Here is a 17,872-nt window from a genome sequence, read left to right on the forward strand (position 1 = left end):
CCTTAAAAATAATTAAATAAATATTTTTAAAAGATGATTTATATTTATTAAAATTAACAAATTTAATATAATCTTATATATTAATAAATATTTTAATTTATTATTATATTTATATTTATTATAGTCTATTTAAATTTTAAAATATTTTATTACATATAATAATTATTATTTTTACTTAATAAATTATTTTTAATTTCACCAAATATTCTAAATTATTTTCACACACAGTGGTTCCCAAATCAGCTGAAATTGATATGTCATAATTAACATGACTCTAGTGTTGTTATTAAAGAAATTAAAACTTTTCATTGAGATAAGTTTTTTTCATTTAAAAAAAATTATAATATATATATATATATATATCGATAACATTTTCCAGCGATCATTAAGCATCTTCCTCCTTCAAAACTTTAAGCTTCCTTCTCAAGGAAGAGATATCTTAACCTGGAGATTCAAAAACTTCTACTTCGTCAGTTGAATGTGTAATTTAATTGGGTGCTAATGGAATCATTTACTTTATAAAAAGATAAATAAATAAAAACGTTAATATCTATAAATAAGTGACAGATGCTAATACAATTTGAAAAAAAGTAGAGAGAAATAAAAATTAATTTACTATTAAATATGAATTATCGATATAAATATAATAAATAAATATTATTTTATATCTACGTGCTTTTTTTAATTAGTTTAATAATTCATTTAGTTATAAATCACACGTTAAAAATTTTAGTATTAAAATTTAAAAATTACGGTTAAAAAATTTTAGTGTTAAAATTAAAAAATTTTTTGTATTACGATTAAAAAATTTTGGTACTATTTTTTGTTAAATTCTCTATATCTCAAAATTTTTTCTCCTCATCCTCCTCTTTTTCCTTCAGTTTAATACCATGCAATCAATTCAATAATAAAAAAAAATGAAAAATGTTATTTGTATACCAAAATCAGCTACTAAAATTAATCACCAATATATTTGTGTATAAATATATGTATAGTTTAATTTATTTTCAATGTGTATTCATATTCTAGCATGTATTTTATACTAGTGTACACCTAGTATAACTAAAAAAATACATCATTTAGTTAAAAATGACACGAAAATTTTTATTAAATGACACAAAAAAAATTTAAAGAATCACAAATCTAAAACCTTAATTCACTCGACCAACAAAATACATTCAAATATATTTTAAAATAAAAAATACATCAATTTATTATAAATGACTCAGAATTGGCTAAACTTATTATATATTAATTCAATATCATCCAATTAGTTCAATAAGAAGAAAAATACATCATTTAGTTATAAATGACACAGTTAAAAAATTTTGGTGTTAAAATTAAAAAATTTATGTGTTACAGTTAAAAAATTTTAGTGCTATTTTTTTTATAAATTCAGTATAATTCAAAACACTCCTTCTTCTTCTTCTACATTTTTATAATTCTTATTTTACCCTTTTAAATATGTCACGATTGAAAAAATTTTGGTGTCAAAATGAAAAAACTTCTGTGTCATAGTTAAAAAATTTTATTGTTATTTTTTAATTAATTCTGTATAATTTAAAATTCCTCCTACTTTTTTTTTATCATCATTATAAAAAAAAAATACAACGACAAAAGAACAACAATAAAAAAAAAATACATAAAAAAAAGAATAAGATATTCATATTAAATAAGACTGTATATGTTCGTATTAATGGGAAGCTAAAGCGTGTCTAATATACTTTCACTAATAAACTGATTTTTTTATTGGGCGTAGACTAATTTAATTAGATTGAATTATGAAAAAGACTTAGAAACGTAATGAATGTTATTTTCTTTTGAAATTATTTTTAATATGGAGATAAAGATGATATTTAAAGTGTATTAAAGTATTATAAATATACAAAAAAAATATTAACACACATTTTATATATTACCTAAAATATTGATACGTGTTCAACACGCACCCTACATGCTGTCAAAATAATGATACATATCTATCACGCACCGTACATATTGATTCTCCATCGATAAAATTCATCTAGTTATAATTATACCAAATAATTATATTTTCAACAAAAATACCAATATTTTTTTCATATAAAAAATTAGCCTATTTTCTTCCCAATATTACTATTTTTTTCCGATGAAAATTTAGTGAATTATTTTGATATTTTATTCAATCCAAAGTCACAAGAACTTGGTGGATCGGTGGATCCACACTCCCCAGTCTTCCCACCCCGTTCACTTCTCCATTCAAGTATCAACACCTACACTCTCAGACATACTCTCACTATTCACTATTCAGCATTGACCCCAATTTAAAAATTAAAAAACCACGCGCTCCCTCTATAAAACCATCCTCTGTGCCTCTCTCCACCAAAGAACCCTCACACGATACTAAACAGCTCCTTGAAGCGGCGCTGTTTTCTCCCCTTTCTTCTTTCTGTCTGTTTCTTCCGATTCACCCTCTTTCCAAAGCGGTCTTCTCACTTCTGTAGTGTCCAGAATTAAATTAAGCCTTCAATTAACAACTTCCCTCCTTTTGGTTCACGCATACAAGTACCATTTTCATCTTCGATTAAATCTGGTCCTTTAATCCCAGATCTGTAATCTGTCACATATATTGCGAAAAAACTCTAATCCGATCCAATCCAATCCTTCCTTTTTACTTATTTTATTGTATATTTTCTGCCATAAGCAACAAGAGTTCCATACATAGTTAAATATTTAAAACTCTTCCAACAAAAGTGAACAGTTGAACACTCCACTTGATAACTATCTAAGTCTTCAATAAAAAAAAAAAAAGAAATTGAATCAAATGTCAAAGTCACTCTCGCTAACGTCCTCGTCTCTCAACAACCCTCAGCTGAATGGTTTCCGAAAACTCAACAATTCCCCACAGGGTCGGCTGGTGAGCCTCTCCGTCAATCGGAGCAAAGCATTCACACTATGCTCTGCTCCGGGGGACAAGAAGAGGTTCTTCGGCCCGCGGCTGCGATCAAGCGGGTCCGAGAGGTTCCTCTTGTGGCAGTTTGGTGGGCCGGGCTGGTTACCGAAGGTGGCAGTCCGGTCCGCATTCTCGGCAGTGCCAGAGAAGCCGTTGGGGCTCTATGATCCCAAAATGGATAAGGACTCGTGCGGGGTTGGGTTCGTTGCTGAATTGTCTGGTCAAAGTAGCCGCAAAACTGTGAGAAAGTTGATTTGCGTGTTTCGGTTACGGTTTCTGATTTTGGATAAAAATGTAACTAACTTTTTTTTATTTGATTGTGTGTTGTGTGGTGTGCAGGTAACAGATGCGTTAGAGATGTTGGTGAGAATGACGCATAGAGGTGCTTGCGGGTGCGAGGCCAACACTGGTGATGGAGCAGGGATTCTTGTGGCTCTGCCTCATGATTTTTACAAGGAGGTACTTTTTGTTTTTAAATTATTATTATTATTATTATTATTATTATTATTATTATTATTATTAGGTGTATGTGTAAGTGTAACCGTAAACTCCTAGTCCTTGCTAAATTTTGCACTTTGTACGGAAAATGAGTTTTTTTAGTCAAAAAATAATTCAGTCCTGAATTGTTTTATTTCTAATTTTCTTTAAAAATATTTTTTTTTTTTTGGTGACTTCCTGTTTTTTTGGTGACTCTTTAAAAATAATTTGGTATATGAATTAAATTTTCTGAAATTCTAAAAGATATGGGTTAATTTAATCTTTTGTTTTATTAGGAGCTAATTGTTAATTTATTTTTGTTTAATTAATTTAATGAAAGCAAAAATTATTCGGGACCAACATTTATGTGCGTGTGGTATGAGGGAGTGTGTGAAGGAGTATGCTTTTGGTTTTGTTTTTTTTATGGGATTTTTTAAATAAATAAATTAAATTTCATATTTCCAATTATATGTATTGTTCAATTATTTATATATTTGCATTGGATTAATTATATTTTTGTACTCTATTACTTATTTTGTTGTCTTTGCAAATAAGATAGACACAGTAATTAGGTAACACAGTAAAAACATATAAATAATTTGAAAAATGTGTATAAGTTTAGAATTTTTTTTTTTTTTTTGTGATGACACGACAAGTCGACAACTGCTGCCTTTATTAGCTTTTTTTCTAAAGACTATTGAATTTGGTTCAATCATTACATAAATAGAATTAAAGTGGATAGTTATTTCAACAGAAATTTAAATTCCATAAAAAAACCATAAAGCCTTATTTTACTTGGTATGATCGCTATATGAATCAAATGATGCCATTGTATTATGTCATTAATCACATCTAGAGCTAACTCATTTATGTTTAGATCTAAAGAAATTTAAATTCATATCTTTTTAAACTGCCACTGTCCTGTATGTCAACTTTAGTATCTAAATCTAAATCTAAACTTTTATAAAAAGGTTTTTGGACACCAGAATAGTTTTTGTACATATAATAATATATTTAAATATGTAATGGAGAATAATAAATTTAATATGAGAGAACTGTTATTTAAAAAAGTTCTGTATATATATTTAATCATAAATATTGTGCTGCTACAAAATTTTGTTCGAGTCAATTACAATCTGAAACGAATGATTTGAACGATGGTATAAAGCTGCACAAAAACTAATCTCAGATATATCTAATTTTTTAATGTTTGCATTAGATTCTGGTTTATAAACATTATTCTTGTGTTGGTTTGAACAGAAAAGCATAAAATTCTTAGGTATCATCATCATGTTGAAAAATACAAGTGGAAGAGGACTTTCTTTCAGTTTTGCTCAAATGGAATATTTTGAAATGATTCAGTGATGCATATGTCTAAAATTGAAAATATAATATTAATAAAGAGGAGAATAAATTGTCTTTTTCCTCTATCAAAGAATCATTGAAAATGAAATATATTTCTTTATGTCCTGTTTTTGCTAGCACTTTTCTGAACTCCTTTTTTCCTTAAGTTAGTTTGAGATTAATACTTTCAATAGCTTTTTTGTTAAGCAGAAGGAATTTGTATAGATCTACTGACGGCGTATACTTTTCCTGTACTGTCATCTAATATATGCAGTATCACATTGGCGACTAGGCCACTGTAGCTGTTTTTTACATCCACTATAGATTAATAGAATTATTTGGTTGGAGAATAGTGTAAAATATTTTAAAATGTCAGTGCATACAAGAAATAATGCTCTCACTCCATTATCAAAGTTTTATTTATTGGTTAAAGGACTACAATTAGGAAAAATCTGGGATTCAGACTTTGCAGTTCTTGTCAATTCAAAGATGTTTTTGCTTCAATGCAGGTTGTGGAGTTTGAGCTTCCCCCCCAAGGAAATTATGCAGTTGGCATGCTTTTCTTGCCTAAATCTGATATTCGTAGGAAAGAAAGCAAAAATATATTTCAAAAGGTAAATCTAATTCTGAAATATCTTTGTCTGAAAATTTTCATGATGGATAGTGGTTGTAGAGTTCTGTCTAGTTTCGATTCAGCACACAATATACTGTTTCCAGCCTTCACTGTGTAGCTGCATGCTGTAATCCGAGCTAACAATGACTCAAGAAGTGTTTTTGTGATATTTTGTATTATGTGTTTTTGAGTTTCAGCAGTAGCATTTTCATGATTTTATATCTTATTGACAGTTGTTTGTATCTGTGCTTTGTTTTTGTGTTCAGGTTGCGGAGAGTCTGGGGCACTCAGTTATTGGTTGGCGCTCCGTTCCCACAGACAACACAGGATTGGGCAAATCAGCTGTACAGACTGAACCGGTGATTGAGCAAGTGTTTCTTACTCCAAGTGCTCAATCAAAAGTTGATTTGGAAAGACAGGTACCTTGCCTACATGCGGAAATTGGCAGCAAGAAATTTGCATTAATTTGTTAACATTTTGATTGAACTGCAGTTGTTCCCCAGGAAATGAATTGATAGATAAATTATTTCCAGCGAATATAATGATTTATACATAAATGGTGTATTTTAAGATTTGAATAGATTTTGGTCTTTGTTACTGATAGTTGGCTCTTTCCTTATAGATGTACATATTAAGGAAGCTTAGCATGGCCGCTATTACATCCGCCTTGAACCTCCAAAATGACGGCATTGCTGATTTCTATATCTGTTCACTTTCGTCAAGGTATGTTTAAGAGGCGACATCATTTTCTTGAGATCCAAATTATTGTTATTACATAAGGTTTTCTAAGTAAAATTCTCATGTTTTATCAAATTTGGTACAGGACTGTTGTTTACAAAGGTCAGCTAACACCAGCTCAACTGAGGGAATATTATTTTGCGGACCTAGGCAATGAAAGGTTTACGAGCTACATGGCCCTGGTAAATATATTATCCATTAACCTATCTTCTTTCTCCACTAACTCTATACTCCAACAAACAGCAAGGGAACAACCAGTAACTGAAGAGATGCAAGGTTGGGGAATGACTTCTGAGGCATTGAGGTTTGAATGATCTCTTAAGTTCTTCCGCTTCCTTGATTACTATTTGAGTTTGGATACTTGGATTGAATGCAATGGTTGAGTTGGTAAGAAAGTTCATTATCAAGATTATGATGTTTGCAAAAGTTTCTGCTGATGCTTTCTGTCGTTAATTGGTCTGGAGACAATATCTTCAAAGTGATGGAGGAAAAAATAATTTTGGTGAAAGTGGATAGTGCCTCTGAAATTTTTCCTGGCACTTCAATATATGCTTGTATTGAAGTTCCTGGAGGAAAACATTTTTGAATTTCTACTTTGGTTTCTAGTATGCACTGCATGAAGACTGAAGTTTATTGTGCGTATCTGTAGATACATTCACGGTTTTCTACAAATACCTTCCCTAGCTGGGATCGTGCTCAGCCTATGCAAATATTGGGACACAATGGAGAGATCAACACTCTAAGAGGCAATGTCAACTGGTATGCCTTGAATAATTTTTGCACTATGCTAGTTAACGGTATGACAAATATGAATGAATAATATGTTGCACTGCGATTTTAAACTGGCTAGCAGTATTGTCCCAGTGCTGCTGATCTGACCATTCAGTATTGTTTGTTAGAGTTAATGGATACCTAGCTTACTTTTTTCTTTTCTCAATCTTATTTTTTAAATAAGAGGATACTTTGTTTCATTATGGTGTGCAATAAGCTTGATGCTAGTTGTGGGTGGGCATAGCAGCATTGAGTATTGTGTTGGATGTTCTCATCATGTTCTGATTGATCTATATTGTATCAGCTAATATGGTATATTTTGTAGGATGAAGGCGCGTGAGGGGTTACTGAAGTGCAAGGCACTTGGTTTATCAGAGGATGAATTAAAGAAGCTTTTGCCCATTGTCAATGCAAATTCATCTGATTCAGGTGAAAAATTTTCCCTTTTTATTTTTTTGATTTTATTTTAAATTTGTATTTTTATTTTTTCGACTAGGTTATATTTACATACTGAATCTAATGGGTAGTTATTCTTTTCCAGGAGCTTTTGATGGCGTTCTTGAGTTTTTGGTTCAATCTGGAAAAAGTCTTCCTGAAGCTGTTATGATGATGATTCCTGAGGCATGGCAAAACGATAAAAACATGGATCCTCAACGTAAAGCATTTTATGAATACTATTCAGCTCTCATGGAGCCATGGGATGGACCAGCTCTTATATCATGTAAATTGTTTGTTGGACTCTGATTCTATATCATGTGCATGTCCTCTCGACACTGGCTTTACAATTTGGCACTAATTTGATCTAACATCATTACAGTTACTGATGGTCACTATCTTGGAGCCACACTGGATAGGAATGGACTGCGACCTGGCCGCTTCTATGTTACTCACAGTGGACGAGTTATAATGGCAAGTGAAGTTGGAGTCGTAGACATTCCTCCTAAAGATGTGTGTAGGAAAGGAAGATTAAATCCTGGCATGATGCTTCTGGTAGATTTTGAGAAGCACATTGTTGTTGATGATGATGCCTTAAAGGAACAGTATTCGTTGGCAAGGCCCTATGGGGAGTGGCTCAAAAGACAGAAGATTGAACTCAAAGACATAGTAGATTCTGTTGATGAATCTGAAAGAGTTCCACCAACAATCGCAGGAGTGGCTCCGGTAAGTTTTAAAAGAGCAACCAATGTTAGCTTTTCCTAAATTTCGTGTTGCATGACTAACTATTGCATCTACAATAAACTACAGCTCTCTAGTGATGATGTGGATATGGAAAATATGGGAATTCATGGTCTACTGGCTCCATTGAAAGCTTTTGGGTATGCAACGTCCTTTGTGAATATTTTCTGCATTTTTTCCACTTTGTTTGAAGTTATATTCTGCTCTGTTAATGCAGATATACGGTTGAATCATTGGAAATGCTATTACTTCCTATGGCAAAAGATGGTGTAGAAGCCCTAGGGTCAATGGGAAATGATACTCCATTAGCTGTCATGTCCAATAGAGAAAAGCTCACTTTCGAGTACTTCAAGCAAATGTTTGCTCAAGTGACAAATCCTCCAATTGATCCTATTCGTGAGAAAATAGTTACTTCAATGGAATGTATGGTTGGTCCAGAAGGTGATCTGACACAAACAACAGAGGAACAATGTCACCGCCTTTCACTAAAAAGTCCCCTTTTGACCATTGAACAAATGGAAGCGATTAAAAAGATGAATTATAGAGGATGGCGGAGCAAAGTTATAGACATAACTTACTCAAAGGAATGTGGTAAGAGAGGATTGGAAGAAGCATTGGACAGGATATGTGCAGAAGCACATGGTGCAATTAGTGAAGGCTACACAACCCTTGTTCTTTCTGATAGAGGTATTATACTGCCGTGTTTTCCTCGCACTGTGTAGAGTTACTATACATGTACTTATCTGTCTATAATTTGTATTTTTGTGGGATTTAATCTGTAGCTTTCTCGAGGAAACGTGTTGCTGTGAGCTCCCTCCTGGCCGTTGGTGCTGTCCATCAACATCTTGTTAAAAGTCTTGAGCGCACTAGAGTTGCCTTAATAGTTGAGTCTGCTGAACCACGTGAAGTGCACCATTTCTGCACACTTGTCGGTTTTGGTGCTGATGCTATATGCCCTTATTTGGCTGTGGAGGCAATATGGAGACTCCAAGTTGATGGAAGGATCCCACCTAAAGCAAGTGGTGAATTCTACTCAAAAGATGAGTTGGTCAAGAAGTACTTTAAAGCAAGCAACTATGGCATGATGAAGGTTCTTGCAAAGATGGGAATATCAACTTTGGCCTCCTACAAAGGTGCTCAGATTTTTGAAGCTCTGGGTCTTTCTTCAGAGGTGATTGAAAAGTGCTTTGCTGGAACACCTAGTCGAGTTGAGGGTGCTACATTTGAGATGCTTGCTCGGGATGCTCTACAACTGCATGCATTGGCATTTCCTACTCGGGTTTTCTCTCCTGGAAGTGCTGAAGCTGTTGCATTGCCCAATCCCGGGGATTATCATTGGAGGAAAGGTGGTGAAATTCATCTGAATGATCCGCTTGCAATAGCAAAGCTTCAGGAAGCTGCCAGAACTAACAGTATAGATGCATATAAACAGTATTCTAAGCTCATTCACGAGTTGAATAAAGCTTGCAATTTGCGGGGAATTCTGAAATTCAAAGAGATATCCACAAAGATTCCCATTGATCAAGTGGAACCATCCAGTGAAATAGTTAAACGGTTTTGCACTGGGGCCATGAGTTACGGGTCAATATCATTGGAGGCACACACAACATTAGCAATGGCTATGAATAAACTTGGAGGGAAATCAAATACAGGTTTGCTAGACTTCTTTTTAAAAAAGTTTCCTCTGATTTATTTTCTCCATTTAAAAAAGGCAACAATTCTCATCTTACCAAGTTTAGTTTATTTTGATAAATCATGAGGTGTGGTTCAGTGTAGTTTTTTCATGTTCAAGGCACATAAGAAGCATCAGTGGCTAGGGCCAGCTTGATGTCGACACAGGGTGTCTACACATGAACATGCTTTCTAGCTTAATTTTTTAATGAAAAGTTTTGGGGGGTTACCCGTTTTTTCACCTCCATGTGAAGATTAGCATCCTCAAAATTAGTAATTTTTTATCTGATGATTTGTTTCTGCAAATTTGCCATAGGTGAGGGCGGTGAACAACCATCTCGTATGGAGCCTCTTCCTGATGGTTCAATGAATCCCAAAAGGAGTGCCATCAAACAAGTTGCTAGTGGAAGATTTGGAGTCTCAAGTTACTACCTTACTAATGCTGATGAACTACAGATAAAGATGGCCCAGGTAATTGTTGAAATCTGTTCATTTGTATTAAGGTTATTGTCCATTCTTGCCTTATATCTCAATTTCATCGACTGGTCTCTAGCCACTACAATCCTGTTGGAGTTATGGCTCTATTGTTTATGAATTTATATTCATGGCAGATGACGCTGTGACTTCAAGGCACCTCCTGGTGCTCTTGCTGCTTTAGTTGATACCTACATATGACCTTTGGTGAGGTTAAATAAAAGTGTAGTTTTTTCACTTAATGTAGGGTCGTATTGTTTTAACATCCGAATTCTTATCCTCAGGGTGCAAAACCTGGTGAGGGAGGTGAACTTCCTGGCCACAAAGTTATAGGAGACATTGCCATCACTAGAAATTCAACTGCTGGAGTAGGACTTATCAGTCCACCTCCCCATCATGATATTTATTCAATCGAAGACCTTGCGCAACTGATTTATGATCTAAAGGTATGTTTGTATATAGATTCTCTTACGGACGGTAAAGTCAGGCTGAATGTTTCTGCTATTAGTTCTTGCTCTTTAATTGCTTTTCTTAATCTGTAGAATGCCAACCCATCTGCTCGAATTAGCGTGAAGTTAGTTTCTGAAGCTGGAGTGGGGATAATTGCTAGCGGAGTTGTTAAAGGTCATGCGGACCATGTCTTGATCTCAGGTCATGATGGAGGTACAGGGGCATCTAGATGGACCGGCATAAAGAATGCTGGGCTGCCTTGGGAACTTGGCCTAGCTGAGACTCACCAGACATTGGTTGCAAATGACCTACGTGGTCGCACAGTTCTTCAAACTGATGGCCAACTCAAAACGGGAAGAGATGTGGCCATAGCTGCTCTTCTTGGAGCAGAAGAGTTCGGTTTCAGTACTGCTCCACTCATTACTCTTGGCTGTATCATGATGCGGAAGTGTCACAAGAACACCTGTCCTGTTGGCATTGCTACCCAAGATCCAGTACTTAGAGAGAAGTTTGCCGGAGAACCTGAGCATGTTATTAACTTCTTTTTCATGGTAGCTGAAGAGATGAGAGAAATTATGTCCAACCTTGGCTTTAAAACTGTTGATGAGATGGTTGGCCGTTCAGATATGCTTGAAGTTGATAAGGAAATTGTTAAGAGCAATGAGAAACTGGAAAACCTTGACCTCTCTCTATTGCTTAGACCTGCAGCTGAACTAAGACCGGGAGCCGCACAGTGCTGTATGCAAAAACAAGATCATGGTTTGGACATGGCCTTGGATAATAAGCTCATCAGTTTGTCCAATGCTTCTTTGGAAAAGGGTCTCCCAGTATACATTGAAACTCCAATCCAGAATGTAAACCGTGCTGTGGGAACTATGCTTAGCCATGAGGTTACTAAACGATACCACTTTGCTGGTCTTCCAACTGGCACCATCCATATCAGATTTACTGGCAGTGCTGGCCAGAGCTTTGGTGCATTCCTCTGTCCTGGCATCACTTTGGAACTTGAAGGTGATGGCAACGACTATGTCGGTAAAGGATTGTCAGGAGGAAAAATTGTAGTGTATCCTCCAAAAGGAAGCAACTTTGACCCTAAGGAGAACATTGTAATTGGTAATGTGGCGCTGTATGGTGCAACCTGTGGTGAAGCATATTTCAATGGGATGGCAGCAGAAAGATTTTGTGTGCGTAACTCAGGGGCTGAGGCAGTTGTGGAAGGGGTTGGTGATCATGGATGTGAATACATGACTGGCGGGACTGTCGTTGTGCTTGGGAAAACTGGTAGAAATTTTGCTGCTGGTATGAGTGGTGGGATTGCTTATGTTCTTGATGTGGATGGAAAATTCAAATCTCGATGCAACCCCGAGCTTGTAGATTTGGATAAGGTTGAAGAGGAAGAGGATATTATTACCCTAAGAATGTTGATACAGCAACATCAACGGCACACAAATAGCATGCTTGCCAAAGAAGTTCTTGCTGATTTTGAGAATCTACTTCCTAAATTCATCAAGGTGTTCCCTAGGGAGTACAAGCGCGCTCTTGCAAATATGAAGTCTGAGCAGACCTCCAACGATACAGTAGATGATGATGAAGCGCAGGCTGTTGAGAGGGATGCATTTGAAGAGCTTAAGAAACTGGCAACTTCATCTGTGAATGAGAAGCCAAGTCAGGTAACTGCAAGCTTTTTTTCTTTTTTCTTTTTTCTTTTATCCTTTATGATGTTTCATTTGTAATGCTTGTATACCTTTTGTTATTTTTCCTTTTTTCCTGAACAAAACAAATTAAGTTTGAATTGGTGATCTTTGAAACGAAGTGCAAATCCTCCTTGTAATATTAGATTAAAATGTGGTGAGATGAAATTGGGGTCTTAACTTCATCTGTTACAGTAGGTTGCCTAGAAGTCTTAGTCGTCCATAGTCATTGGGCTGAGATGGGATACTGCTATTGTTCCTATACGAATAGAATACATCTCTTTAATGTCTTCCTAGATCTCTTTTTGCACATTATTTTCTGCTAATGTCTCTGATATGTTCAGGCTGTATCGCCCAAGAGGCCAACTCAAGTTGCTGATGCCGTTAAACATCGAGGTTTTGTTGCATATGAGCGTGAGGGTGTTCAGTATAGGGATCCTAATCTTCGGATGAATGATTGGAAGGAGGTGATGGAAAAGACAAAGCCTGGTCCCCTTTTGAAAACACAGTCTGCCCGATGCATGGACTGTGGTACTCCTTTCTGTCATCAGGTGTGGTCTGCCATTCAATATTTTCATTGTTGTACTTACAAGTTAAAACTTTCCTTTAAGTCTTTCGGCTGCTTGTAAAACTAAGATATTTGCATAAAATTTCAGGAGAATTCTGGATGTCCTCTTGGAAATAAAATACCAGAGTTTAACGAATTAGTGTACCAAAATAGATGGCGGGATGCATTAGAAAGGCTTCTTGAAACAAATAACTTTCCTGAATTTACTGGTCGGGTGTGCCCTGCACCTTGTGAAGGTTCTTGTGTCCTTGGTATTATCGAAAATCCGGTATCTATTAAAAGCATTGAATGTGCCATCATAGATAAGGCTTTTGAGGAAGGTTGGATGGTGCCACGACCTCCACTTAGGAGAACTGGGTATGCTATGTTTGTATTTTTTGGACACTTTTTCAGTTTCATTTTTGTTGTAACTGCAACCCCATTGGAATGATTAGTAATATTGAACTACTAGTTACTTGTTACCACTGCTGTTTCAGGAAAAGGGTTGTCATTATTGGAAGTGGACCAGCTGGTCTAGCAGCTGCTGATCAACTAAACAAAATGGGCCATACAATAACAGTGTATGAACGAGCTGATAGGATTGGAGGGCTTATGATGTATGGGGTTCCCAACATGAAAACTGACAAAGTTGATATAGTTCAACGGCGAGTCAACCTTATGGCTGAGGAAGGAGTAACTTTTGTTGTGAATGCTAACGTTGGACGTGATCCTTTGTACTCTCTTGATCGGATTCGAGAGGAGAACGATGCTATTGTCTTGGCTGTTGGAGCCACAGAACCAAGGTGAGACACAGTGGGAGTCCTCTATATCTTGTTTTAGTTCAATTTCTTTTGCGGTTGAAGTTTACCAGGAATTTTATTATAGAAGGATGCTTCAGAATTTTGTTATAGAAGGATGCTTCAAAGAGTTTACTTTTTCATGCAGAGATCTTCCGGTGCCTGGACGTGAGCTCTCAGGAGTTCATTTTGCCATGGAGTTTCTTCATGCGAACACTAAGAGCTTGCTTGATAGCAATCTTCAGGATGGTAATTACATTTCTGCCAAGGGCAAGAAAGTTGTTGTCATAGGTGGGGGTGACACTGGTACCGATTGCATAGGGACATCCATTCGTCATGGTTGCAGTAGCATTATAAATCTCGAACTTCTTCCTGAGCCACCTCGCACAAGAGCCCCAGGAAACCCTTGGCCTCAGGTTAAATTAGATCCATTGATTTTCCAAATATCTGTTATGTTTCTTACTTTGTAGACATGAGGAATTGGACAATGTTCTTTTACTTAAACTTCATTTGTCATTACTAAATAGCTAAATGAGTGGTTGATATTTTAATGGATCTGTGCATGAACTGAGTTTGATCACAATGTTTCCACATTGCAGTGGCCTCGCATATTCCGTGTAGATTACGGGCACCAAGAAGCTGCTGCTAAATTCGGGAAAGATCCAAGATCATATGAGGTACTGACCAAGCGTTTTGTTGGAGATGAAAATGGAGTGGTGAAAGGACTTGAAGTGGTACGTGTCTGTTGGGAGAAGGATCAAACTGGCAAGTTTCAATTTAAAGAAATTGAAGGCACTGAGGAGATCATTCAAGCTGACCTAGTTTTACTAGCCATGGGCTTTCTTGGCCCTGAATATGTAAGTATTCTTAGTAGCTTGGTTACTCTGGAGTGAATTAGTTATGAACTTTTTATGCTGATCTTTCAGTAGCTGATCATACCTTGTTTGGTGTTTGTTTGCTTTTCAGACAATTGCAAAGAAGTTGGGTATGGAGCGAGACAACCGGTCAAATTTCAAGGCTGATTATGGTCGCTTCTCAACCAGTGTCAAAGGAGTGTTTGCAGCTGGCGATTGTCGCCGGGGTCAATCCCTGGTGGTATGGGCTATTTCAGAGGGACGACAAGCCGCGGCACAAGTTGACAAGTACCTCATTAAAGAGGAAAAAGAGCACAAAGTTGTGGGGAGTAAGGATGAACTAGTCAAGAGGCAACGAGACCTCAACAAGAAGCACCAGGACAGTAGCAAACACACAGTGATTACCTAAGACTCAATAAAAGCGCATAGAATAAAAAGAAAAGGAAGGTTGTTTACCTTGGGCAATTTCTTGTGTGGCAAGTTGGTGATCCAAAGTGGAAAAACAATGAGAAAAATAAAGGAGTGTAGTATGTAGAAAGGAAAAATTTTGTCTTGGCACTTTTCTTTTGAGGGTGTTATTATTGGGAAGGTTAGCTCGTTTATAACTGATAAAGATGACGGTTATATAAATGGAATGTACAGTATAAAGTTTTAAACTAGTCCAAATGAGTTCACGGGGCTACGAAACTTGATAAGAGAAAATGATCTAGTATAGTAGTATTAACTTATGTTAGGCTGGATCCGTCGTCCTCCATTTGGTTCTTCAATTTCAATCCATCGATTAAAGCATGACAGTTGATATGGTTAAATTACCTTAAAATGATGTTACTTAAAATTGTGTATAACTACTAAGGGTGTGGTAATATCAAGCCAAACATAGAGAAAATCAAAACACTTTTAAGGATTTAACTAGTGTATGTTCCGTATCCTGTACGGAATAATATATAAAATTATATAAAGTTATAATTAAAATCAAAATTTAAGGATTTTTAATATTAAAAATAATTAATATTTGTCTTAATTAATTTGAGTTTGTTGAGTGATCATCTCATTTATCCGCTTAAGAAAGTATTAGGATGTTCGAATCTCGCTTTATGTGTAATCCATTGGCAAGCGATTGACCCTTAATAAATGGAGTATCAAGACGAATAATAACTCGACTCGAGGCGAGGCAGGTTTCGTTCAGGACGAGTGTTCGAGTGGGGCAGGACGGGTCGAGTTTAAGGTGTACCCGTCCCAAGGTATATACATATAAACACCTTTTATTGATTAGAATTTGCCTCACATCACAGATTCAATGATTAGTCCGAGTCCATACTCCATAGCCACGCCAGAGAGACTTAGTCATCCTCACCCAGAGTCTTCTTCTTCTCGGCTTCTCTATAGAAAACCTCACAGCTCTCATCATCGTCACAGCTACTGATCCCGTCACTGCCTACCTTCATAGCTCTCGTCGTCGCCGCTGCTGAACCCATCACCGTCGTTGTTGAGTCCATCGCTACCTTCTTGCTGAGCCCCTTTTTCTCTAGGTAAATTCCTTGAGCCTGTTGCCGCCTTCCTCCTATTGAGACCCTTTTCTCTAGGTAAATTTCTCCCCCCCGCTCTCTCCCATCACATTGTGAGTCTGTTAAGTTCTTCTTTTCTTCTTCTACAGTCTCATCACTTGGTCGTCGTTGCAGCTTTGTGTGATCTGTTACTAGAGCCTCTTTCTCCTGAGCGTGTCGCTGTCTTCCTCCTCTATTTATCTGTCCGCAGATAAGTTTCCATCTCTCTCTCACACATTATGAATGACTGAATCTGTATTTCATTGAATCTCTACTTGGTGAAGTTGTGAGTTTGTGTTGTAATTTTATTGGTGAAGTTGTGAATTTGTGTTGCAATTTTGTTTATATATGTGCAGTGGATCTAATCTACATTTCAATGATTTCTGTCCATATTATATACTAATATTTTTCATCTTTGATTCTAAGATTATTTTATATAAAAATAAATATGTTTCATGATTAATTCTTCATTGAAGTGTGAATGTTCTCATTACATAAAGTTCATTTTGTATTTTTCATTTTAAATCGTTATTAATTTTGGGTTCTAATTACTGATGTTGGCATGTTGCAATAGTTTATATATGTTGATCGAGAATTAGAGCTTTTATGATTTTGGTTGATTTATATATATGCAATGGATCTAATTACTGATATTGTAATGATTTGCTCAGTTTTTTCAATAAGTACTTTATATATGGTTTGTTTAGATTTTTCAATTTTTTCAATATAGGTGCTTTAAGATTATTTCATGGCTAGTAATGTTAGAGAGGACGCACAAAACAACAGTGTTGCTCCTAACGATATTGAGATTGACATTTAGAGTAATGCTAATACATTTAATGTTAAATTTGTAGTGATCAGACATTAATTTTTTTTAATTTCATGTTATTTGACATTATATGAATTTTATGTTTGCAGTTTAATTTATGTATAAATTTTAATTTTTTAATCTTAATTTACGTATGAATATGTAAATCTTAAAGTATTATTTAATTATTATAGGATGCGTAAAAGTGGGGAAGGTACTCGCAGGAAAGGGTTAGGGTACAACATTTTACTACCCACATAAAAGGGTTAGGGTACAATATTTTACTACCCACAGGCATAGGTGGAGCGAGTAGTTGAGAAGTTTAAGGATGGCGGGCAGGGTCGGGTAAGGCAAAAACCCGCCTCACTGCCAACCCTATACGTAGTGGATTAGTTCTCGATCTGTCCAATTAAAAAAACACCATAGAAAAAAATAGATTTTTTTAAGTAGAATAATTTCTCATTGATAACAATATTTATGGAGATTTGTTTTTGTTGGAATTTACCTGCGACAATTTTATTTGTTAGCATCATATTCATTCTTGAAGTCAAAACAATATCATCAATATTATTTTCACATTTTATGATATGATTTTTAAGTTTTCAAACTCAGACATTACAAAAGCTATTAAGTTAGTTAATATTCCTTAATAACATTACTGGAACACCATTGTTGAGTATCAATTTATGGGAAGAGAAACTAATAACAATTTTTGTTATTCGATATATAATTTATTCTATTGTAAAATGAATTATTATTTTACTAAATTGTTAAATACATTTTCTTTTAATTTCTTATACCATTTTATTTGGCAATGTTCTCATGTAGTGCACGGAATAATTAATAAAAATATATGAAGTTTTTATTAAAAAATTAAACAAAAAAAACATATAACAATTATTACTATAAATATTTTATAAAGTTATAATTAAAATCAAAGGTTAACGGTTTTTAATGTTAAAAATGTTAAAAATAATTAGTATTT

At 35.2% G+C, this 17,872-nt stretch overlaps 1 protein-coding gene across 3 annotated transcripts; it reads left to right on the forward strand.

The window, feature by feature from the left end:
* Positions 1 to 2,268: 2,268 nt before the first annotated feature.
* LOC112755343 (glutamate synthase [NADH], amyloplastic) lies at positions 2,269 to 15,194 on the forward strand. Of its 3 annotated transcripts, XM_025803369.3 has the most exons (22): positions 2,269 to 3,172; positions 3,272 to 3,391; positions 5,263 to 5,367; positions 5,633 to 5,785; positions 5,989 to 6,089; positions 6,190 to 6,286; positions 6,754 to 6,863; positions 7,201 to 7,304; positions 7,417 to 7,596; positions 7,693 to 8,036; positions 8,121 to 8,191; positions 8,269 to 8,738; positions 8,834 to 9,703; positions 10,039 to 10,193; positions 10,481 to 10,642; positions 10,739 to 12,316; positions 12,682 to 12,888; positions 12,994 to 13,262; positions 13,382 to 13,687; positions 13,830 to 14,097; positions 14,281 to 14,538; positions 14,648 to 15,194. In XM_025803369.3, exons 1-22 carry the CDS (start codon positions 2,804 to 2,806, stop codon positions 14,942 to 14,944), a joined length of 6,594 nt encoding a protein of 2,197 aa, XP_025659154.1. In that variant the 5' UTR covers positions 2,269 to 2,803; the 3' UTR covers positions 14,945 to 15,194. The 3 variants fall into 3 exon arrangements, with proteins under 3 accessions (XP_025659154.1, XP_029149773.1, XP_025659156.1); XM_029293940.2 differs by lacking the exons at positions 2,269 to 3,172; positions 3,272 to 3,391; positions 5,263 to 5,367; positions 5,633 to 5,785; positions 5,989 to 6,089 and adding an exon at positions 6,348 to 6,408 and having other exon boundaries at positions 6,190 to 6,264; XM_025803371.3 differs by lacking the exons at positions 2,269 to 3,172; positions 3,272 to 3,391; positions 5,263 to 5,367; ... (1 more) ...; positions 5,989 to 6,089; positions 6,190 to 6,286 and adding an exon at positions 6,344 to 6,491.
* The last annotated feature ends 2,678 nt before the right edge of the window (positions 15,195 to 17,872 follow it).

This window comes from Arachis hypogaea, chromosome 16 (genome assembly GCF_003086295.3).
Source record: "Arachis hypogaea cultivar Tifrunner chromosome 16, arahy.Tifrunner.gnm2.J5K5, whole genome shotgun sequence".
Classification (NCBI taxonomy): Eukaryota; Viridiplantae; Streptophyta; class Magnoliopsida; order Fabales; family Fabaceae; genus Arachis; species Arachis hypogaea.

Bases quoted from the DNA above. Each gene is read 5' to 3' on its own strand.
- LOC112755343 (XM_025803369.3), top strand. From the start codon at position 2,804: ATGTCAAAGTCACTCTCGCTAACGTCCTCGTCTCTCAACAACCCTCAG. The intron at 7,597-7,692 runs GTAAATTGTTTG...ACATCATTACAG, and splicing joins TGGACCAGCTCTTATATCAT to TTACTGATGGTCACTATCTT. The intron at 12,889-12,993 runs GTGTGGTCTGCC...ATAAAATTTCAG, and splicing joins GTACTCCTTTCTGTCATCAG to GAGAATTCTGGATGTCCTCT.